General features: G+C 44.8%; 1 protein-coding gene across 3 annotated transcripts in view; it reads right to left on the bottom strand.

The window, feature by feature from the left end:
• The window catches only part of LOC122558575 (RNA-binding Raly-like protein), a 1,039,906-nt gene that overhangs the window by 539,080 nt on the left and 474,011 nt on the right, over positions 1-26,815 (bottom strand). For all 3 annotated transcript variants that reach the window (XM_043707327.2, XM_043707325.2, XM_043707326.2), the window contains exon 4: positions 19,863-19,976. In XM_043707327.2, the coding sequence (XP_043563262.2) occupies positions 19,863-19,976 (114 nt within the window). The remainder of the gene's footprint in view (positions 1-19,862; positions 19,977-26,815) is intronic.

Genomic DNA, 26,815 nt, shown 5'->3' with positions numbered 1-26,815 from the left:
TGGTCGGGTCCTAGCTAGACTGAGCCAGCGGCAGGAGGTGAGAGAACCAACAGGAGGGGAAAAGCCATGTGACTTCTTCCCCAGCAAGCTGACTGATGTGTTTATCCATGGCATTGTCACTATGACTGCACAGACCTTATGGAGAGGAAGCCCTGCCTTCACATTGTGAATACCTTCCATTGTGCTGTGTGGCACTATCACCGTGCTAAATGGGACAGACTTCAAACAGATCGAGCAACTCAAGACTGGGCATCCGTGAGGCTCTGGGCCATCAGCAGCAGCAGAATTGTACTCCAGCAAAATCTATAACCTCATGGCCCGGCATATCCCCCACTCAGCCATTACCATCAAACCAGGGGAATCAACCCTGGTTCAATGGGGAGTGCAGGAGGGCATGCCAGGAGCAGCACCAGGTATACCTGAGAATGAGGGGTCAACCTGGTGAAGCTACCGAACAGGACCACCTGTATCCCAAACAGCATAAGCAGCAAGTGACAGACTGAGCTGAATGATCCCATGACCAAAGATCAGATCAAAGCTCCGCTATCCTGCCACATCCAGTCAGTAACTGGTTTTTACAATTAACAGGAGTTGGAGGCTTGGCAATGGGTGAGTCCAACAGGTCAGTCCAAAAGACAGAGCTGAGGCCGAGGTCTCCAGCATCATTGATGCCATTTTCAACTGGCTGTATTCACTCCATGTGATATCAATAAATATTTGGAGACACTGGATACTGCAAGGGTTATGGGCTCTGACACCATTCTGGCAATAGCACTAAAGACTTGTGCACCCCTAGCCAAGCTTTTCCAGTACAGTTACGATCCTGGAATCTACCCGACAATGGGGAAAACTGCCCAGGTACGTCCTGTACATGAAAAGCAGGAAAAATCCAACCCGGCCAATTACCACCCCGTCAGTCTCCATCATTAATAAAGTGATGGAACATGTCATGAACATCGAGCAGCGTCTGTTCTGTAATATCTCATTCACTGACGCCCAGCTTGTGTTCTGCCAGGACTACTCAGCTCCTGACCTCATTATAGCTTTGGTTCAAACATGGACAAAAGAGCTGAATTCCAGAGGGGAGGTGAGAGTGACAGCCTTTAACATCAAGGCTGTATTTGAGTGAGTGTGGCATCAAGATGCCCGAGCAAAAAAAGAATCAGTGGGTACCAGGGGGCAAACTCTCCAGTGGTTGGTGTAATGCCTGGCACAAAGGAAGATGGTCGTGGTTGTTGGAGGTCAGTCACCTCAGATCCAGGTCATCTCTGCAGGAGTCCCTCAGGGTAGTGTCCCAGGCCCAACCATCTTCAGCTGCTTCATCAATGACCTTCTCTACAGCATAAGGTCAGAGGTGCAGACTTTGCCAATGATTGCACAATGTTTAGCACCATCCGCGACTCCTCAGATAATGAAACAGTTTCAAATGTAATACGATCTGGCCAAGATCCAGGCTTGGGCTGATATCTGTGGCACACAAGTGCCAGGCAATAACTATTGCTGACAACAGAGAATCGAACTATTGCCCTTTGATATTCAATGTCATCACCACCACTGAATTCCCCCACTAAGTTCCCATTGACAAGTCAGCACCTTACTGATCAATAGCTGCCCATTTTGAGTCGGTGGCTGGTTGAGTGGTGGGACATGGTAGTCCCTGTTACCATTGTAGACAGCCATAGAGTACCTGAGTGTAAGTTTGAATGTAGAGAATTTATTCAGTTTAAAAGAAGTAAAATGGCCCAAGAGGGAGGCATGATTCTTCATTTTAATATTATATTAAAATATGTTGCAATCAACTAGGAGAAAGTGAGGTCTGCAGATACTGGAGATCAGAGTCAAAACACGTGGTGCTGGAAAAGCACAGCTGGTCAGGCAGCATCCGAGGAGCAGCAGAATCGACGTTTCGGACTCTTCACCTCATTCCTGATGAAGGGCTCCGGCCTGAAACGTCGATTCTCCTGCTCCTCGGATGCTGCCTGACCTGCTGTGCTTTACCAGCGCCACACTCTCGATTAAAATATGTTGTGTCAATTCAAATAAACAACTTTAATTATTCCTCTTGCTTTATGCGTTACAGTGCACTGTGGATGAACAGCGGTTGGGATTTGAACAAACTTTGGACTCAGCTGGTGTGAACTCAAGAGGGGCTGAAGAATGATGCGTTGTAAAAGACATGGCTGGCTACTTCAGGTCTTAATGCAGGTATTGGGTTTTGTGATCAAAGCACAGAATTGTGACAGTACAGCATGAGGTTGTGTACTGGCAGTGTGTAGCTTTAGGATGGCGTGAGTTAACTCCCACAGATCAGTCCTGGATTGGCAGGAGTAATTGGCACACCACGGTATCTGCAGCAGATCTTGCATTGTGAGTGACCGTCCACTCCAAATATCTCCCCTTGGAGAAGCTTATCCAGATGATCATGTGATTGGAAGCTCAGGTTTTGACTTCAATGATCATTGAATGCTAATACAGATCATAAAATACAATCATATTTTCCAATCAACCTGTTCAGGGATGTTATACCACGTCTTGGAGCAGATGGAATCAAACCCTCATGGCCGCCTGGCCCAGAGGTAGTGACACTACCACTACACCATCGCAGCTTCTTGTGGCTAAGTCCTAGCTTGGAACACCAATGTTACACCCACAGTTCGACCAATTACAGGCACAAGATCCTTGATCCAAACATCCAAAAACCAAAAAGCTCCGAAATCCGAAGGGTTTTTTTGTGAAGTTTTTTCTCATTAACAAGTTTGTTTGGCGAGCAAACAGTGAACCCAAGTCAACACCCACTTGATGCATGTCACTCAGATGCGACATGGCGGTGGTGGGCGGGGGGGCATAACCAAGTAAGTTCTTAGTTAGAATCTGCTTCTCAGGTAAGATTTTTAAACCTTTCACCACTAAACTGTCACATTCTGAAAACCGGAAAATTCTGAATTCCGAAAAACAGCTGGTCCCAGGCATTTCGGGTAAAGGATCTATCTGTAATGGATAGATTAAATTTCAACATAACTGGTTTCAGGGTACTCAAAGCAACAGTCTTAGACACGCTGACACCTCATATCTCCGGTCAGCTATCGATGACAAGGACATTTAGAGCCTTAAATCACCTGGGACTGTGGATGAGAAAACTAAGGCTGCATTTACGTAGCGCCAGTTACAAACCTAGCCCGTCTCCAAACCGCTTTACAGTCAATGACGTATTCCATGCAAGTGCGGTACTGTAATACAGAAGGTCTGGCAGCCAGTTTGGGCACAGCAAGCTCCCCCCACCCAGCATGGTGATGGTGACAAAGTCATCAGCTTCATCTCTTGATTGAGGCACAAATATTGGTTCGGACACCGGGGAGAACGTCACTGCTCTTTTCCAAACAGTGTTACGGAATATTTTGCATCCACCTGCAGGAAATCCTAAGCCTGGGTTTAAACGTTTCGTCTGAAAAGACAGCACTGCAGATAGTGTGGCACTGCTTCCATGCTGCGAGTGGAGTTTCAGCTTTGATTTACGTGCCCAAGCTTAAACCACCAACGACATGATTCAGAAGGTCCCATCCCATAGCTGACGCCAAACACTGCAGGAGTAGGTTGATCCAATTTCTTCCAAGGGCTGGCAATGATAACTCGTCACTCCATCAAAACTCCATTATCTTCTCCTGATTACTGCCATGCACGTCTTGGGGAACTTGCAGGCAACTAACTTGGCAAGATCACCACTGTTGATACGCACGATCCATCAGGGAATAGAATGGCTCTACTGCTGCGGCTCCAACGTAATCATCCCCTTGGAGATTTAAATAGTAGCAGGGATATAAAGCAAACAATGAGCAAAGCAATCACTTAGTTGACTGAGCCTTAGCTAAACGTGTTCATGGCCAATGGTACCCAAAGGATGTTGGTGTTTACTGCAGAGCATCTGCTGCAACACACCATTAATTTGCCCTTTGCCTCTTAAGAAGAACCCTGGGGGCTACAGACCTGTGAGTCTGACTTCGGTGGTGGAAGTGATTCTAAAATATAGGATTTACGTGCATTTGGAGTGGCAAGAAATGATTAGGGATAGTCAGCATGGTTTTGTACAAGCGAAATCGTGTCTCACAAACTTGATTGAGTTTTTTGAGGAAGTAACCAAGAAGAGTGATGAGGGCAGAGCACTAGATTTTGTTTACTTGGATTGTAGTAAAGCCTTTCACAAGGTTCCACATGGTAGATTTATTAGTAAAGTTAGAACACATGGGATTCAGGGTGAGCTTGCCAATTAGATATAAAATTCACTTAACGGCAGGAGACCGAGGGTGATGATGGCGGGCTGGTTTTCAGACTGGAGGCCTGTGACTAGCAATGTTCCACAGGGATTGGCGCTGGGTCCACGTTTGTTTGTCATTTATATAAATGATTTGGATGACAATATGGAAGGGATGATTAGTATGTTTGTGATTGACACCAAAATTGGTGGCGAAAGTGAGCTCTGCAGATGCTGGAGATTAGAGTCGAGAGTGTGGTGCTGGAAAAGCACAGCAGGTCAGGCAGCATCCAAAGAGCAGGAAAATCGATGTTTTGGGCAAAAGCCCTTCATCAGGAATCAGGAATTACCAAAATTGGTGGTATAGTGGACACTGAAGTAGGTTATCTAAGATTACAAAGCAATCCTAGTCAATTGGGTCAATGGGCTGAGGAGTGGCAGATGGAGTTGAATTTGTATAAACGTGAGGTATTGCATTTTGGTAAAACAAACAAGGGGAAGACTTATACAATTAAAAGGAGAGCCTTGGGTAGTGTTGTAGAACAGAGAGACCGAGGAGGTCAGGTTCTGTTTTACTTTCATATTTCCAGATTTGTAATTGGAAGCTCTTTTCAACTTGGAGAAACACCACACTGAAATTTTCTCTGTCTCAAGACTAGCCATTTACGTACTGTGGCCGCAAGAGCTGGGAATGCTGAGCCACCTGCTGACTCTCCAAAGCCTATCCACCATCTGGCCTTGCAAGTGACTTCCATTTCCTTGCAAATTAATGAAAGCGCATTTTTGGCATGCTCCCATAGCGGCACTCTTAAACATTTATGATCGGAAAAACATTACCCCCCCCCTCTTTGAAATTGAGGATTGGGTGTAGCCAAGTCAATGTGTGCTCTTGATTGAGTTTCAATCACGCGAAGGAAAGAGAGAAGAATATTACATATGGCGTTCATTTGAAAACTGGCTCTGAAGCTGGTTTTTTTACTTGAGTTTTGTTTTCTGCAGTAGAAAATCATGTGGTTACCAGTGTTGTTGTGAGTGTTGTAACTTAAGATGCTGAAGTAGCCCTTTCCTGTCACCACTTTGAGAAGTTTTTAGAGGCTGTTGAATGAGGAGATTTGAATGAATTCAGCACTGCTACACAAGCAGTAGGAAGGAAATAATGTGGTTAAAGTGCAACATTTTGCTGTTACTTCTACATTTTATCATCAAAATGTAGCAATTCGAAAGAAATATTTCAGTCAATTTGCTGTGAAATGCTTTGGATTGATTGCAGATAAGATTAACTCTCATCAGATTCTTTGTCCTGACTGTAACTGATTACTCAAACATTCCATTTCCCTTTACTTGCGACTGAAACACGCCATTACCACTGACTCACTGCTAAGTAGCATTTTGTATCACTTTTGATGTTAATCAACTCACCCATAGTTCCCCAGAGTTATCAATTTACAACATAACTTCAGTTAGGAGCTGAACCATATCATGAAGCTCTGAGGTTTGGGACCTCAGGGTCCTCACTGGGACTTCCTCTTATCCTTTCAAATCGACCAGACCCTGAGTGTATTGTCGATGTGCGGAAGGAGACAGTGGATCATTGCTATTCCTACACCACCAGGACGCCAGTTGGAGGATTGGAAGGCGTTAATTCACTCCTTAAATGGTGATTGGTCCCATTGCCAACCCGGACCAACTCCCCCTTTCCAACAGGCATTTTCAAGGAACATTACTAAAGACTTGCAATCATACTGCACCCAAAGTGCATTGCAGCCAAGTAATGTTTAAACGTGGTCAAATGCGGCAGCCATTTTTCACACAGCAAGATTCCACAAACCTCGACGGTTTCATCTGTTTCTTTTTATTTTGCTAGCAAGGTGAGATTTCGGAATGAATGTTGGCCTGGAGGCAGGGAGGGACTACCCTGTTCTTCTTTGATGTGGTAATCATGCAATCTTTTCTGCCCCACTTGGAAAAAAAAGAGAGCTAGATAAGCCTTGGTTTCATTTCTCGCGAGGCAAAGAGGATGGTGGGACGATGGGCTGGGGCTTTGGAAAATCAGCCAGAGTTCTAGACACTGATCGTGAAGTAATAATCCCTCGAACATGAATTTGTGGATATGAGGTGAGGGCTGACTAGGTTTAAACTGACATCAGAGGCTACATCTCCAAGGCACAGAAACAGGCCATTCAGCCTAATACTACAATGGATTTATGCTTCAAAATCATTTCAATATTTTACTTCTCCGTACTCTGTCAGCATTCTCATCCATAAAAAAAATTGTACTGTAATATGAAATTTGAATATTCTTTCAAACAGACACTGAAAGAATTTTTTCATTTTTTGCTCATCAGGACCATGTGCAAGATATACCAACGTAAACGGAAAATTTATATTGTGTGTAACTTCTGACTGGTTGTCGAATTGACTCTGACTGGTCGAGGCATTGCATGGATTTCTCAGTGAGACACCGTGACCAATCAGAGTGAAGTGTTTAGTTTAAAATTTAGTCTAAGCTTGGCAATTAAGTGTTGATCATCATTAACAGGTACATTCTACATGGCAATGTCTCTCCCAGTTAGAGGTCACTAGCCAGCCAATCAGCATCTTCCTCTCATAGTGTATAAATATTGATTTCCCTTTACAGAATTGCATGCAATTCTGGTCTCCTTCCTATCGGAAAGATATTGTGACAAGGATGTTGCCAGGGTTGGAGGATTTGAGCTATGGGGAGAGGCTGAACAGGCTGGGGCTGTTTTCCCTGGAGCGTCGGAGGCTGAGGGGTGACCTTATAGAGGTTTATAAAATCATGAGGGTCGGGGAGTCCAGAACTAGAGGGCATAGGTTTAGGGTGAGGGGGAAAGATATAAAAGAGACCTATGGGGCAACTTTTTCACACAGAGGGTGGTACGTGTATGGAATGAGCTGCCAGAGGATGTGGTGGAGGCTGGTACAATTGCAACAATTAAGAGGCATTTGGATGGGTATATGAATAGGAAGGGTTTGGAGGGATATGGGCTGGGTGCTGGCAGGTGGGACTATATTGGGTTGGGATATCTGGTCGGCATGGTCGGGTTGGACCGAAAGGTCTGTTTCCATGCTGTACATCTCTATGACTCTATGACTCTAATTGTATTTCTTGTGAATTGTCCTGATGGAAAAATCCACCTATCCCTTTCTCTCTCAAGCATTTATTTAGCTTTCCCTTAAAGGCATCGATACCATCGATTTCAATCATGCCTCGTGGTAGCGACTTTTATGTGATAACCGCTCTCTGGATAAAGAAGTCTCCTGAATTCCCTGTGGGAAGTGTGGAGTGGATAGTTGGGAATTTATCAGTAACCATCCGAGATTTATCATCTTAGTTTGAGCTTCCTCCGTAAGTAGTATCACATCTCCCTGGGGTAGCATGTTGGAAACATGACCGCACTATTCATGGAGTTATCACAAATGTGACTCTAAAAAGTACGCAAAGATTTCAATATGGACCTGCTTTGGGCATCCAGGTTGACAGAAAGTATGGATCAGACAAAAATGATTATTTATAACAAATAAGTCGATGCTAACTATAGGTAAACAGTTATGAACCACCAACATATAACTCCACTAATTAAAATTCGGGTCCATTTACAAAGCCCTCTTTACATGCACACACAGACAAAGCACGTATAGGCAATAAAACATGGGTGTTACAGATGGAAGAAAAGACGGGGGGTAGCTGTTCAGTGGCCCCATGAATCTTATGATTCTTGTGCTGGTCAGAATACTGTACCTCAGTCTTCCTTCTCCAGATGCTTCCACTGGTTTGCAAGAGATGCAGGTTGTGACTGGTTCACTGATTAAAAAGTTTCTGACTTATGAATAAAAGTCACAGCTTACAGCAATGGCTGACATAAGGAAAGATAAACTGATTTTCTTCAGGCTTTTACCCAGAGCACAGCCAGCCCCTGAGCTGATGGTGATAAGAATAGTTTTTCTGTATTTTGTTCACAGCTCCAAGCTGTGGCCTTTTGTCATTGAAAACTAGTTATTAGTCCGCAAACCAATCTGCCATTAGCTGCTAACCAAAGAAAACATCCCTTTGACTCTAGTTTGTCTGCAAACACTGTAGGGTACAGCAAACAGTGTTCACAATGCACATCAAGTTCAATACTTGCAGCAATGCCGAGCTTTTAAAACCATGCGTTTCTCAATCCAGTCCACAATTTGAAAAGAACACAAAACAAAGGCGTAGACTTTATAATAGGAACGCGGCGTTCACTCTGTTAAAGTACCACACTGATGTCAGACTCTGAAGTAAGGCTCATGTGTAGGCATTTATAACTTGGGTTCTGGACGTAAGAAGAAGATGCATGTTCATCACTGAGCAATGCAAATCATTCAGCGATGCTGCTCCACTAAATAGACAGCTCAAAGTTCGATATAAAATTAGCATGTTGGAGATGACTCATTAGACATTTACAGAGTCTAGCTTATTGTTAAAATTGCAGCACTCGCTGATAATAATAGAGAAAGAACTAAAAACATGAATCACTTAATAGCAAGAAACCAGGGCTCGGCCTTTGAAAGGGATGTTCACTCCGTTCAGGCTGGATTTGAAGTTCATGATCCAAGAAACCATTCCCACGCCTGAGAGATAGTTCTGAATGTCCAAAGGTGGACAGAAATGGGGAATGTGTTCACTGCCAACTAATGACTCCTTAAGATAATTCATATTGTGTACAGTTCAGGTCACCACACTTACCAGAAGGAAGAGGATGTTTTGGAGTGGGTACAGAAAAGGTTTACCAGGTATGTGGGATTTTAGTGATGAAGAAAGGTTGGATAGACTGGGTTTGTTTTCATTGGAATACAAGAGGTTGCGGGGCGACCTATTAGAAGTTTATAAGATTGTGAATGGCATGGATAGAGTGGAAAGTCTGAGGTTTTTTTCCCCAGGGTGGAGGGGTCAATTACTACGGGACACAGGTTTAAGGTGTGAGGGGGTTGCTTAAAAGAGTTTTTCAGGCTATGGTGGTCAGTGCTTGGAACATGCTGCCAGAGGAAGTGGTGGAAGCAGACACAACAGCAGCATTCAAGAAACACCTGGCCGAATACATGAATAGGAAGAGAATAGAGGGATATGGATCCTGTAAGTGAAGGCAGTTTTAGTATGGAAGGGCAAAATGTGTCAGCACAGGCTTGGAGAGCCGAAGGGCCTGTTCCTGTGCTGAACTGTTCTTTATTGATGAAGGGGCTTTGGAATGCAATATATAAAATATTATGAGTGAGTCTTTTCAGATTTGCCGAAAAAACTAAAAAGATTTCTTTGCTGTTGTCTTGGAAACAAATCTGTTGGGTCTCCTGTTGTCAGCAGGAATACTAACCCTTACCTTGCTACATGCAAGGCTGCTCTCTGTTTCATTGCACCTCTAAGATCTTCCCAGTGGCTACCTGCTATAACAGCAAGGTAGTGGCAAGCGCCAAAATGGATGCCTCTGCATTGAGCCAACTGTATTTAAATGCCATCTCAGAGACTGTCAGCTTGGGAAGAGAGTCAGGATAACTTCTGTTAGCTGTAAGGGCAGTGCTAGCAGTGTGGTGGAATACCACCACCTGTGGGTTCCCCTTCAAGCCACACACCATCCTGACTCGGATGTATATCACTGTCACTGGGCCAAATCCTCCTTAACAGCGACATGAATCAAATTTTGTCTTAATCAACAGCTCTTCTCGAGATTTTAACAATTTAACATTTCGGACATCTTGTTTGGTTTTCAGGGGTTCTTTTCCAATCGCACTAACAGATTTATTAGGTGAAGCATTCACTTGGCATATTACCTTCTGAATTTATGTTGGTGCTGGACGTATTTGAACTCACATGGACACAGAACTAGAAGAATTCATCAAGATCCTCAAAAAGGACCAATCCTTGCTTAAAGTATTAAAGTAGGAAAGTATTAAAGCACTCGATAACACATTATTTAAGTTCTCACAAGACAACAAGTATAGGTTAAAAACAAAGGTTTTGGGGGGATTCAAGATGTCGGCGATCTGAATAGATCAGCCTTGCTGAGCTCTGCTCCCCAACCCAAGGCAGTAATAATTTTTCACCCCCCACTTTGGTTTTTATTTGGAAAAAATTACTGTTAAATGGTAAAATGACTGTTTAAATCCTTTTACGACTGCGCGAAAATGACTAAGGGGACACAGAAGCTTTCCCCTTTAAGTGGGCACACAGAAGCTTTCTCTATTTGGGCCTCTCTATTACCCCTAGTTTTGATCAGCTATTCAAGGCTAATTTTGCTCATTTGTTTGACACGATTAAACAAGACCTGCAAAGATGGGGGTCCCTTCCAATGTCATGGCTAGGTCAAGTTGCTCTTATTAAAATGAATGTTCTTCCTCACTGGAATCGTTCTTACAGCTGTCTTCAGGAGCTGAAATGAGCTGTAGGATGTGGGTCACAGGGGGACATGACTTGGTAAGGGGGAGACATGGAAGCTGGTTTGGGAACACAGCCATAGCCATTCAGAACTTACCTTTCCAAAGGCTCCCAGCTTCAGGACTCCTGGGAGGAGTGAAAGATTTACAAGAACCCGGGCCCAAAGCTGTGCCAAATGTGGGATGAGCCATTCCCTCATTGGGAGGGCTGGGGGTAGACTGGGTACCCACTCCTTTATCCCGCACCCAGGAGAACTGGGAATGCTGGGAATGGGAGCAGGAATCCTGGAAATGCCTCTGGAGTCTTTGTAACCCGGCAGAGATTAGGGTCAAAATGCCCGATGCAACCCATGTGTGCATTTCCTGCAAGGAGGAATGATTGGCAGTGTGTATTTCCAGTTTGCTGGGCATGTTGCCATGGGTGGTGAATACATAGCCAGTGACTCAGCGACACACAAACATGCACACACACATACATACAAACATGCACACACACACGTACATACACACACACAAACATGCACACACACATACATACACACACAAACATGCACACACATACATACACACACAGACATGCACACACACATACATACACATACACAAACATGCGCACACATACATACACACACAAACATGCACACACATACATACACACACAAACATGCACACACATACATACACACACAAACATGCACACACACATACATACACACACACACAAACATGCGCACACACAAACATGCACACACACAAACATGCACACACACATACATACACACAAACATGTACGCACACATACATACACACACGAACATGCACATACACATACATACACACACACGAACATGCACACACACATACATACACACAAACATGCACACACATACATACGCACACAAACATGTACACACACATACATACACACACACGAACATGCACACACACATACACACACACATACACACAAACATGCACACACACACACACAAACATGCACACACACACAAACATGCACACACACATACACGCACAAACATGCACACACACAAACATGCACACACACACATACACACACACATACATACACACACAAACATGCACACACATACACACACAAACATGCATACACACACAGACACACATACACAAACATGCACACACACAAACATACACACACATACACACACACAAACATGCACACGCATACAGACACATACAAACATGCACACACATACACACACAAACATGCACAAACACACACAAACATGCACACACACACACAAACATGCATACACACATACCTCCATACACAAAAACATGCATCCACACATACACACACACACAAAACATGCACACACACAAACATGCACACACATACATACACACACACAAGCATGTACACACACACAAACATGCACACACATACATAAACACACAAACATGTACACACACATACATACACAAACACGAACATGCACACACACATACACGCACACACAAACATGCACACACACAAACATGCACACACACACAAACATGCACACACACATACACGCACAAACAAACATGCACACACACAAACATGCACACACACATACACACACACATACATACACACACAAACATGCACACACATACACACACACAAACATGCACACACACAAACATGCACGCACATGCATACACACACACAAACATGCATACACACATACATCCACACACACAAACATGCACCCACATATACACACACACACATGCACACACACAAACATGCACACACATACATACACACACAAACATGCACACACACACAAACATACACACACATACGTACACACACAAACATGTACACACACATACATACACACAAACATGCACACACATACATACACACACAAACATGCACACACACATACACACACACATACATGCACACACAAACATGCACACACACATACACAAACATGCACACACATACATACACACAGACATGCACACACATACACTCACACAAACATGCACACACACACAAACATGCACACACACATGCATACACACACACACACAAACATGCATATACACATACATCCACACACACAAACATGCACGCACACATACACACACACAAACATGCACACACACATACACACACACAAACATGCACACACACATAAACATGCACACACACACATACATACACACATACATACACACAAACATGTACACACACATACACACACACAAACACACACAGGCATGCACACACACAAACATACACATACACACACACATATCCACATACGAATGCACACAAACATGCACACACACAAACATTCATACACACACACAAACATACACATACACACACACAAACGTACACTCTCAAGCACACACATACACACACAATACACACACACAAACATACACACACACAAACATGCACACACACATAAGTACACACACACAAACATGCAGACACACATACACACACAAACATGAACACACACAAACTTACATACACACATACAAACATACACATACAGACACATACACACACACACATATTCACACACACAAACATGCACACACACAAACATACATACACACAAACACACACATACACACACACACGTACACACACACATACACACACAAACATACATTCACACACAAATATACACACACACTCAAACATGCACACACATACATACACACACACAAACATGCACATACACACAAACATGCACACACACATACATACACACACAAACATGAACACACATACATACACACACACACGCAAACATGCACACACACATACATACACACACAAACATGCACACACACATACACACACACAAACATGCACACACACATAAACATGCACACACACATACATACACACATACACACAAACATGTACACACACATACACACACACAAACACACACAGGCATGCACACACACAAACATACACACACAGATATCCACATACGAATGCACACAAACATGCACACACACAAACATTCATACACACACACAAACATACACATACACACACACAAACATACACTCACAAGCACACACATACACACACAAACATACACACACACGTACACACACATACACACACAAACATACATTCACACACAAACATACATACACACACATACACACAAACATACATACACGCACACTCAAACATGCACACACATACATACACACACACAAACATGCACACACACACATACATACACACACAAACATGCACACACATACATACACACACACACAAACATGCACACACACATACATACACACACAAACATGCACACACACATACACACACACAAACATGCACACACATACGTACACACACACAAACATGCACACACACATACACACACACAAACATGCACACACACATAAGTACACACACACAAACATGCAGACACACATACACACACAAACATGAACACACACAAACTTACATACACACATACAAACATACACATACAGACACATACACACACACACATATTCACACACACAAACATGCACACACACAAACATACATACACACAAACATACACATACACACAGACAAACATACACATACACACACAAACATACAAACACATTCAAAAATACATACACACACAAACATACACACACACAAACAAACATACATACACACATACACACACAAACACACACATACACGCGCACAAACATACACTCATGCACAAACATGCAAACACACACAAACATACACACGCACGTACACAAACAGACACACACAAACACACACACACAGAGTCGCATACATACACATGCATTCACACACACACTCACACGCCCACTCACTCGCACATATACCCGTGCTCTCTCTCTCTCTCTCTCTCTCACACACATACACATACATTGGCAATGTGTGCACAGTAAATAGTGTCATCTTGAGACTGGCCAAAGCCCATTCTGTCCTGTTTGAGAAACGGGACTATTTTCATCCATTGACAGGATGTGGGCTTTGAACCGGGTGGCTGTGTAGAGGGAAGAGTCATCACATGTAGGCCAGACTGGGTAAGGGTAGAGAAACAGGAGGCTGGAGGAACACAGCAAGCAAGGCAGCATCAGCATGTGGAGAAGTCAGTATTTTGGGTCAGGACCCTTCATCAGGAGAGTCCTGAAAAAAGGGTTATACCCAAAACGTTGACTTCTCCACCTCCTGATGCTGCCTGGCTTGCTGTGCTCTTCCAGCCTCCTGCCTGTCTACTATGGATGCCAGCATCTGTAAATTTTTTCTGTCCCCTAGACTGGGTAAGGGTGGCAGATTTCCTTCCCTAAAGTGTAACAGCTACCTAGATGGGTTACATAGTCACCGTTGTTGAGTCTAGCTTCTAATACAGATTCATCGACTCTGGTGGGATTTGAACCATTTCCTGCAATACTCCTCCTCTTCCCTGTACCATACCCATAACACAGGGATGGAGTGGGCACTCATGGTGGGCACTCATGGATAAAACAACAGCTTTGCAAGGCATCACTATCCCTTCGAACGCACTGAGAACAAGGTCAGTCCACAGCACCAGCAGACCTTACAGATCCAAGGAACAATTGGACAGCAAGACCCAAGTGATCAGTTGTTTTCTTAAAGTCTTGAAGGTCTTGTCCAAGCTCACTCTCCCAAACTGGACACAAAGCACAAAATATTGTGCTGCATATGACATTTGATCAGAAAAAGCCTGCAGTGCAGTGATCACTGGATGTTAACTCGAAGCAGGCACCCTATTAAACCCCATTAAGCAGTCTCTTCATTAGCAGCTGGGATTAAGGAATGCTGCTTGGTTGTTATAGCATGTGAACTAAGCGTTCTATCTGCACAGTCACGGTGCACGCTATGAAATAGGCTTCCTACAGATTCCTGGCTGTTAGCAGCACCAAGTTAGAAAAAGAGTCATAGTCGTAGAGATATACAGCACAGAAACAGATCCTTCAGTCCACCTCGTCTATCCTTTATAAATCTAATCCCATTTGTCAGTATTTGGCCAATATCCCTCTAAACCCTTCCTCTGTACATATCCACCCAGATGCCTTTTAAATGTTGTAATTGTACCAGCCTCCACCACTTCCTCTGGCAGCTCATTCCATACACGTACCACCCTCTGCATGAAAAGGTTGTCCCTTAGGTCGCTTTTATATCTTTTATATCTTTCCCCTCTCATCTTAACCCTAAGCCTTTAGGTTTGGACTTCTCCACCCTGGAGTCCTTGACTATTTATCCTATCCATGCCCCTCATAATTTTGTAAACCTCTATAAGGTCACCCCTCAGCCTCCAATGCTCCAGGGAAAACAGCCCCAGCCTGTTCAGCCTCTCCCTGTAGCTCAAACCCACCAACCCTGGCAACATCCTTGTAAATCTTTTCTAAATTTTTTCAAGTTTCACAATGTCTTTTCTACAGGAGGAAGAGCAGAATTGCATGCAATACTCCAAAAGTGGACTAACTAATGTCCTGTACAGCCGCAACATGACCTCCAAACTCCTGTACTCAATACTCTGACCAATAAAGGAAAGCATACCAAACACCTTCTTCACTATCCTATCGACCTGTGATTCCACTTTCAATGAGCTATGAACCTGCACTCCAAGGTCTCTGTGCAGCAACACTCCCAAGGACCTTACCGTTAAGTGTATAAGTCCTGCTATGATTTGATTTTCCAAAATGCAGCACCTCGCATTTATCTGAACTAAACTCCATCTGCCATTTCTCAGCCCATTGGCCCATCTGGTCCAGATCTTGTTGTAATCTGAGGTAACCTTCTTTGCTGTCCATTACACCTCCAATTTTGGTGTCATCTGCAAACTTACTAACTATACTTCTTATGCTCACATCCAAATCATTTATATAAATGACGAAAATAGAGGACCCAGCACTGATCCTTGTGGCACTCCACTGGTCACAGGCCTCCAGTCTGAAAAACAACCCTCCACCACTACCCTCTGTCTTCTGCCTTCGAGCCAGTTCTATATCCAAATGGCTAGTTCTCCCTGTATTCCAAGTGATCTAACCTTGCAAACCAGTCCACCATGAGGAACCTTGTTGAATGCCATACTTAAGTCCACATAGATCACATCGACCACTCTACCCTTATCAATCTTCTTTGTTACTTGTTCAAAATACTCAATCAAGTTAGTGAGAGACGATTTTGTATGATTTGATGCATATATATCTATTCAAGATCACTCAATTAAAAACCAAATTATCTACTGACAATCAATGTCAGAGGTGAGAAACACAAAGGCATTGCAAGATTGCAAGTATTGGGAGAATTAAATGTAGTTCTCTTCACATTTTGTCCTGCTCGTTTATGCGTTATTGCCCTTTTCAGAGTCACAGTGATTAGAAAGGACAGAAGTAGGAAAGAGTAACCAGTCTGTCCCCAGACCTGCCAATAGCTGGGATTAAAGCTAGTGGGGTGATGGATAGACAGTTCCTTGCTCAGATCCACAAGTCCATCAAAGTACAATTCCGCAGTGTTTATCCATTTCCCTCACAATTCCACCGTTCAGTACTGAATGACTAACCACCCTCTTTGTCCCCAGACACAGGATTGGTCAGGGGGCTCGGGTGTCAATACATCTCCACCGTGTTTAATTCCAATTCCTGGTCTACTCTCACTCAATGAATCAAGAGGGACCTCTTGTATCGGCCCCTCTATTCCCCTCACTGAGATCCTGGACTTAGCTTGCTCCCCCTCAGTGTGGTAAGTTGACAATGGCCATTGCTTTCGACTGGAGCTGATGGAGCCCACAGTGGTAGCGCCCACCTGACGGACAGCTCTCTATGGAGGGGGCGGAGTACTTTGCCCTGAGAAAGGAGGACTGGTCTTCCTGCAAAGCAGCTGATGTCATCGCCAAGGTTAAATAACTGAGGGACAAGTACGAGGAAAATGGGCAGTTTGTAGCCTCCCCCCCACCCAAACCACTCCGCTGGCACTCCAACGGGGGACAGTGACAATCCAACTAGGCAAACTCATAAATGATCTGTAAGATATCGATGAGGGAACTGTGCAAGATGAGGTTTGAATGTGGGAACCGACTGAGATCAGAAAAGTAGAAATGTTGAAAATAGGAACAAGAGTAGGCCATTTGGCCCATCTAGCCTGCTACACCATTCAATATAACTATGGCTGATCATCCAACTGAGTTCACTGTTCCTTCTTTCTCCTCATGCCCTTTGATTCCTTTCGCCCTAAGAACTATATCTGACTCATTCTTGAAAACATTCAGTGTTTTGTCCTCAACCGCAGTCTGAGGCTTTTTATTAAAATGTATACATGGGATATGGCCTGTCCTTGGCCAAGCCAACATTTATTGCCCATCCCTAATTGCCCATAGCAACCACATTGCTTTGTGGGTGTGGAGTTGCGTGTAGGCCAGAAGGCATTAGTGAACCAAACAGGGTTTTGATGACTATTGACAATGGTCACCATTAGAACTTTTTTTTTAAATTTCAGGTTCCTGTTGAGTTTAAAGCTCACCATCTGCCACACAGAGAAGTCAAACCCATGTCCCAAAAAATAGAAATAAAAACAGAGAAATGCTAGGTAAACTCAGCGGGTCTGCCAGCATCTCTGGAAAGAGAAACAAAGTTAGTGTTTCGAATCCAGCTTGATGCTGTTTCAGGATTGTTCCCAGAACATTGGTTTGGCGTTCACGATTACTAATCCAGGAAAATGGCCGACACATCTCATGGCACAGTGGCTTAGTGATTAGCACTGCTGCCTCACAGCACCAGGGACCTGGGTTTGATTCCAGCCTCGGGCAACTGTCTGTGTGGAGTTTGTATGCTCTCCCTGTGTCTGCGTGGGTTTCCTCCGGGTGCTCCGGTTTCCTCCCACAGTCCAAAGATGTGCTGGTTAGGTGAATGGGCCATGCTAAATTGCCGGCAGTGTTCAGGGATATGTAGGTTGGGTGCATTAGTCAGGGGTAAATGTAGAGTAATAGGGTAGGAGAATGGGTCTGAGTGGGTGACTCTTCGGAGGGTCGGTGTGGACTTGAGCCAAATGGCCTATTTCCACACTGTAGGGATTCTATGATCTGCCTCCATGATACAGCAGAAACTTGGCTTCAGAAGCTGTTAACCTCGAAGTGAAGGATTGCCAAATCAATGCCACAGAAATCGATCTGATCTTGTCAGTGTGAACGAGACGTTTACTTGTCTGATGTGACGTTAACATATCTGAGCAAGCCACACTCACCACCAATATCCTGTCTGTACGCATCGCGGCTTGGTACAGCGACCGCTCTGCCCAGGACAGTAAGATACTACGGAGAGTTGTGAACACAATCCAGATCATGATGCAAGCCAACCTTCCATCCATTGACTCCATCTACACTTTCTCACTGCCTCGGGAAGGCAGCCAACATCATCAAAGACCCCTCCCACCCTGGTGATAACCTCTTCCGTAGAAAATACCGAAGCTTAGAAACACAAACCAACAGGTTCAAGAATGGCTTCTTCACCGCTCCTATTGGAACGCTGAATGGTCCTCTCAAATTTCAAAGCTAATGTTGACCTTGCTCTTTGGGCACCTTCTCTGCAGCCATTACCTTTGTATTCCTCGTCCTGTTCGATCACCCTATGACCTTTGGCTGTTATGGTCTGTCTGTACCGGCAAGACTTTTCACTGTACTGAGGTACGTATGACAACAATAAACCAAATCAAGAACATTATCTATTTAATGGGGAGGGAGGAGATAGGCAAGGTGCAGATTGGGTGATGGGGATGCACACTGTAGTGAGGACAATTTAGTTTCCACTCAATGAGTAAAGCACCACATGCGATGATACTGCGCCATGTAGGAACAGCCAGTTCTGAAGCCTTGACTCACTTGAATTCTATGAGGAAATTGATGCCCGTGACAATCAGCTTCAGCATTGTCTGGGGCTCCATACGAATTGATTTTGGGGGAGAGTGGGTAAAGAGGAAGGGGATGTGTGTCCTGATAAATCTTCGGCTGAATCCGACAGGTTCATTAACCCAAAGGGTCTGGGCTAACGGCTGGTAGATGTCCATCAGCAAGGGCAAGGGGCTTTGCGAATGACCCCAGGAGAGGTGGGGGAGTGGGGAGGGGGGAGTCAAGGGGTGAGGAAAGGAAGAGAGAAATGTGGGGGGTGCGGAAGCTCGACTCACCCTGCTCAAGTCTCAGATCCCGCCAGCTGATCGCGGAGTGAAGACGGTAGAGGTGGCGCCAGTCCAGAGCGTCTCGCCCTCCGGGCTGGAGGCGGATGCGTGGCGGGAAGCAGTCTGCGGGAAGAGAAACATGGAGAAAGTAAATGCAACGAGAAGCAAGGAGGGTGGAGCGGCACGTTAACAACTGACCTCGAATATCGTCGAAGGGAGGCCGGCGATCGTCAGCCGTGTGGGAGGTAGGCTCCGTGGTATTGGTCAAGGCCGCTCATGTATTCTTTGCTGAGGCAACATGTCAGGAAGAGTTTCACAATTAAGGGCCACCGGCATGCCCACCAAAAAGGGCCCCGGATTTTTGAGAGGACAGGGGAACGTTTCGTGTCCCACTCGGGGAGGGCAAGCATGCATCGTCCATTCCCAACACCGTCCCAACTGTGAAGCTGGGGACTGACAGGAAGGCCTTAGGCCCACACTGCAACCTTCTCAGATGGACAGACAACGTGACAGTACCAGCTGTCACTCAGTCAGCAGCATCCAAGTCAGAACATTGTGGCTTCACATCCCACAGCCACGTCACCTCGGCTGATGCTCCCTGAGTTCTTTGCTGAGAGACTATTGTCAGAGATGGCGCATTTTTAGGTGAGGGATTAAACTGAGGGCTCGTCTTCCTGCTCTGGTGATTGTAAAAGATCCCGTTGCACTAATCAAAGAAGGATCTGTTCTTGGTGCCCTCGCTAATATTTCTCTCTCAACAATTCAAACAAGCTAACTCAGCCATTGCAACATTGTTATGATTATAGGTTCATACAGCGCAAAAAAGGCCCTTAGGCCCATCAAGTCTGGACTGGAATAAGTATCACTCAGTGCGCTAATGCCAATTTCCTGTACCTGTCCCATATCCTTGATATGATATGATCTGGTTTCGACCTCAACTCTACATTCCAACAGTATAAATGCAGGTTTCTCTTTCTCAAGTGTAATTTATCCTTTGGAGATTTCTGTACAACAAAACTGGACTCATACCAACTCTGGGCACCCTCCTATATAGCTTTTTCCTAGTCCACATGACTTTGTCTGTGTTAATTCACTGATTCTCACCCCGCGCTCTGACGTATAACAGCGCTGAAATGAATCTATTGAATGCGGAGCTCACTCAACCTTTTTATAGCAACTGCAAATACTGTAGAGACATCCTTCCAGCTCTTTCATTGTATATTTCAAGCAAATGAGGCCACAGGCAATCCGAGTGCCCTCAGAGTATATCCCAATACAAGCCGAATTATCGCAGAGTACAATGGGACCAAGTTATCTCAGAGTACAACGAGACCTTGATCAGATGGGCTGATGGGTCAAGGAGTGGCAGATGGAGGTTAAATTAGATCAATGTGAGGTCCTGCATTTTGGAAAAGCAAATCAGGGAAGGACTTATACACACAATGGTAAGGTCACTATGGATGTTGCTGAACAAAGAGACCTTGGAGTGCAGGTTCATAGTTCCTTCAAGATGGAGTCACAGGTAGTTAGGATAATGAAGAAGGCCTTTGACACATTTGTCTTTATTGGTCAGTGCATTGAATATAGGAGTTGGGAGGTCATGTTACAGTTGTACAAGAGATTCAAAGTTTGTGCGAAGATTTGTAGCTCGGGTGCTCGTTGTTGTGGTTCTGTTCGCCGAGCTGGAAGTTTTTGTTGCAAACATTTCGTCCCCTGGCTAGGCGACATCATCAGTGCTTGGGAGCCTCCTGCGAAGCGCTTCTTTGATGTTTCCTCCGGTGTTTATAGTGGTCTGTCCCTGCCGCTTCCGGTTGTCAGTTTCAGCTGTCCGCTGTAGTGGTTGGTATATTGGGTCCAGGTCGATGTGTTTGTTGATGGAGTTTGTGGATGAATGCCATGCCTCTAGGAATTCCCTGGCTGTTCTCTGTCTGGCTTGCCCTATGATAGTAGTGTTGTCCCAGTCAAATTCATGTTGCTTGTTGTCTGCGTGTGTGGCTACTAAGGACTAGCCACACTACCGTACATCAGGAGCATCTCGGAACTGACAGCCAGACTACTGCGACCCCTAGGACTCATAACGGCACACAAACCAACAGCCACGCTCAGACAACAACTCACCAGAACGAAGGACCTGATACCCAACATGAGCAAAACTAATGTAGTGTACAAAATACCATGCAAGGACTGCACAAAACACTACATAGGACAAACAGGAAGACAGCTAACAATCCGCATCCATGAACACCAACTAGCCACGAAACGACACGACCAGCTATCCTTAGTAGCCACACACGCAGACAACAAGCAACATGAATTTGACTGGGACAACACTACTATCATAGGGCAAGCCAGACAGAGAACAGCCAGGGAATTCCTAGAGGCATGGCATTCATCCACAAACTCCATCAACAAACACATCGACCTGGACCCAATATACCAACCACTACAGCGGACAGCTGAAACTGACAACCGGAAGCGGCAGGGACAGACCACTATAAACACCGGAGGAAACATCAAAGAAGCGCTTCGCAGGAGGCTCCCAAGCACTGATGATGTCACCTAGACAGGGGACGAAACGTTTGCAACAAAAACTTCCAGCTCGGTGTACAAGAGATTGGTTAGGAATACTGCATTTAATTCTCGTCTCCCACTTTTAGGAAAGATGTTGTAAAACTTGAAATGATTCAGAAAAGATTTGCAAGGATGTTGCCAGGATTGGAGGGTTTAACTTACAGGGTGAGGCTGAATATGCTGGGGCTGTTTTCCCTGGAGCATCGGAGGCTGAGGGGTGACCTTATAGGGGTTTATAAAATCATGGGGGGCATAGATAGGGCGAATAGCAAAGGTCTTTTCCCTGGGGTGTGGGAGTCCAAAACTAGAGGGCATAGGTTTAAGGTGGGAGGGGAAAGAGTTAAAAGGGATCTAAGGGGCAACTTTTCCATGGAGAGGGTGGTGCGTGTATGGAATGAGCTGCCAGAGGAAGTGGTGGAGGCTGGTACAATTACAACATTTAAAAGGCATCTGGGTGGGTATATGAATAGGAAGGGTTTAGAGGGATATGGGCCACAAGCTGACAAATGGAACTAGATTAATTTCGGATACCTGGTCGGCATGGACGAATTGGACTGAAGGGTCTGTTTCCATGCTGTACATCTCTCTGACTCTATGATTCTATATCTAATTTTGTCCTCACTGGTTACTGTTGTGTTAATGCATAGATTCCAGACCAAATAGTGACTGTACCTTGGAGACATACACAACATGTGACATTCCAACATGATCACATCAGTGACCTTGCTGAGCCAGGACAAAGGACGTGGGCAGAACATTCTCTCAGTGATCTCTGTTGGGAATTTGACACGGTTTGTAGAGAAGAGCTTTGATCCCAGTTTTGCTTTGAGCCATCCAGGGATGCCTGACAGTCAATGAACCCTTTCTAAGGTGGGACCATTGTCATGATGGAGGGAAACAGGGCAGGAAGTTTTCACACAGTGAGATCCCACAAACTGGATTTTGACCAATCACATCCATGAAGTGATGGTGAATCAGAAATGGATGGAGTCCGTTACGAACACGCTTCTTCATAGAAGAGTTGTTGAAAAACGGAATGCGACCCAAGGGACCAAGTACAATGGCAACGTGAGATGGGGTCTTATGGCACAGCGGTAGTGTCCCTATCTTTGAGCTAGAAAAGCCAGGTCCAAATCCCACATACAATAGAGGCGGATCATAGCATGTCTGAACAGAGTATAGAAATGTATGCAGAAGAGTTATACATGTTGTTAGCTAGGCCACAGTAACAGGATAGTGCCCAGATTTGTGTATTTGTCTTGAAGAGAGTTTTAAGATCCCACAGAGGGTATAGCCAGGATTCATGGAGAGGTCAACTAATGTGGTTCCTTGAATCAAGCAATACTGCCTGTGTTTCTTTTTATTAATGATTGTTTGTCACTGGCTGGGCCAGCATTTGTTGCTCATCCCTGGTTTATCTTGAGAAGGAGAAAGTGAGGACTACAGATGCTGGAGATCAGAGCTGGAAATGTGTTGCTGGAAAAACGCAGCAGGTCAGGCAGCATCCAGGGAACAGGAGAATCGACGTTTCGGGCATTAGCCCTTCTTCAGGAAAGACGTGAGGGTGTTGGTAAGCTACCTTCTTGAACCACTGCAGTCCACAGGGACATCCACAATGCCATTAGGTTTCCAGGATTTTGACGCTACAACACTGAAGGAATGCTGGCATGTTTCCAATTCAGGAAGGTGTGCTTCTTGGAGGGAGCTTGTGTGCTGTGCAAAAGTGGCACATACCACTTATCTGTCCAGGACCAAACGTTGACCAGGCCTTGCTGCATTTGGACATGGACTAGTTCTGTCTCTGAAGAGTTGCAAATGAAGCTGAACGTTGTACAGCCATCAGCGAACATCCCCACTTCTGACCTGATGATGGAGGGAAGGTCATTGATGAAGCAGCTGAAGATGGTTGGGCCGAGGACACTACCCTGAGGAACTCCTGCAGAGATGCCCTGGAGCTGAGATGATTGATCTCCAACAACGACAACCATCTACCTATGTGCCAGGCACGACTCCAGCCAGTGGAGAGTTTGCCCCCTGACACCCACTGATTCCAGTTTTGCTAGGGCTCCACGATGCCTCACTTGGTCAAATGCAGCCTTGATGTCAAGGGCTGTCACTCTCCCCTCCCCTCTGGAATTCAACTCTTTTATCCATGTTTGAACAAAGGCTGTAGTGAGATCAGGAGCTGAGTGGCCCTGGCGGAACCCAAATTGAGCAAGTTATTGCTGGGTAAGTGCCACTTGGTAAGGCTGTTGACAGCATTGTCTATCAATAGGGTCAATGTGCTGAGGAGTGGCAGATGGAGTTTAATTTGCACAGGTACTTTGGTAAAACAAAAAAAGGGCAGGACTTATACAATTAATGGTTGGGTCCTGAGGTATGATTTATAATAGGAAGATCTAGGGGTTCAGGCACATAATTTTACGACATTTGCATCACATTTAGACAATGTGGTTAAGAAGGTGTTTAGCATGCTTGCCTTCATTGCTCAGATCTTTGAGTATAGGAGTTGAAGGTCATGTTGAGGTTGTCCAGGACATTGGTGAGGCCTCTTCTGGAGCACTGTGTCCAGTTCTGGTCACCCTGCTATAGGGAGGGTGTTATTACATTGGAGAGGACTCACAAAAGATTTACTAGGATATTGCTAGGAAAGGAGGGTTTGAGTTATAAAGACAGCCGCAACATGACATCCCAACCCCTGTACACAATGCGCTGGCCAATAAAGGCAAGTGTACCAAACGCCTCCTTCACCACCCTGTCTACCTGCAACTCCACTTTCAAGCAGCTATGAACCTGCACTCCAAGGCCACTTTGTTCAGCAATACACCCCACGACCCTACCATTAAGGGTATAAGCCCTGCCCTTATTTGCCCGACCTCATATTCATCTAAATAAAACTCCATCTGCCACTCCTTGGTCCATTGGCCCATAGACAGCGATATGAGTAAAATCCCGCTATGGCAACATGAAAATGAAAATGCTGTAAGCTGATGAGACTGGAACAATAAGTATGCCCCGGGTCGGGTCATCCTCTGTATTAATATAAAATCCGTTGGGTCAATAAAGGAAGGTATCCTCCTGCCCTTTCCCAGTCTGGTCAACTGCCAACATTGAAATATGGTTGAGTTTTAACTGGCCTCTGAGCATGTCATTTCATTGGATCAAAGGTTGCTACACCAAACTGGGAAAAAGAAACCCAAGTAGTCTGCCATCAACATAGGCATCAAACACCACAACAGCACATCCAAACCAGTCATTTTTCTCCTCAGTAATAGCTGGGGGATTGTGCCAAAAGTGTGAACAGCTGGTTGTCATTGTACCAGCCTCCACCACTTCCTACGGCAGCTCATTCCATATACACACCAAGAAATGGCCTGTCATATAGATTGATGCAATCAATGTTCCTGACTGTACAGGAGTTGGGAGGTCATACTGCGGCTTTGGTTAGGCCACTGTTGGAATACTGTGTTCAATTCTGGTCTCCATGCTATAAGAAGGATGTTGTGAAACTTGAAAGGGTTCAGAAAAGATTTGCAAGGATGCTGCTGGGGTTCGAAGGTTTGAGGTTGAGTCGGCTGAGGCTATTTTCCCTGGAGCATCAGAGGCTGAGGGGTGACCTTATAGAGGTTGATAAAATCATAGATAGGGTGAAAAGACAAGGTCTTTTCCCTGGGGTAGGGGAGTCCAAAACTAGAGGACATAGGTTTAAGGTGAGAGGGGAAAGATATAAAAGGGCCGTCAGGGACAGCTTTTTCACACAGAGGGTGGTGTGTGTATGGAATGAGCTGCCAGAGGAAGTGGTGGAGGCCGGTACAATGACAACATTTAAAAGACATCTGGATGGGTACCCAAATAGGAAGGGTTTGGAGGTTTATGGGCCTAAGGTTGGTAAATGGGACTAGATTAATTTAAGGTGTCTGGTTGACATAGACGAGTTGGACTGAAGGGTCTGTTTCCATGCTGTACAACTCTATGACTGTTTGACTCTGCACAATTCAACCATTGTTCTTGGTGATATGTTGGTAATATTTCTAGCCCATTAACGTTGCAATGGTACTACCCTACCAAATTTAGAGTGGATAAATTTGATGAAAAACTGCACTGAAACTTTTCACATTAACCGAAACAGATAATCAATCTATTTATTCACCATTTCTTCTGAAATCAGCACCATTTGGACACTGCCTCTGGGCTCCGACTGCATGCTCAAATCCCGAGACTTTTACCCTGCAACTGATAGCGCTGTTGACCGAACGAAATGTGAATCCAAAGAATGCCTGCAGACTCTTTCTGCTGGAACAAATCCCCGCTGTTTTTTTTCTGTGATGTTTCTGGAGGCAATTTGACACAAGATTGGGGGGGGTGGTGGTGGAGGGATAGCCAGTCTCCTA

Source organism: Chiloscyllium plagiosum, unplaced genomic scaffold (genome assembly GCF_037043375.1).
Source record: "Chiloscyllium plagiosum isolate Xiang-an unplaced genomic scaffold, Cpla_swu_hap1 HiC_scaffold_17, whole genome shotgun sequence".
NCBI lineage: Eukaryota > Metazoa > Chordata > Chondrichthyes > Orectolobiformes > Hemiscylliidae > Chiloscyllium > Chiloscyllium plagiosum.
The sequence above is the reverse complement of the archived record's forward strand: the minus strand, read 5'-3'. Positions and strand labels throughout refer to the sequence as shown.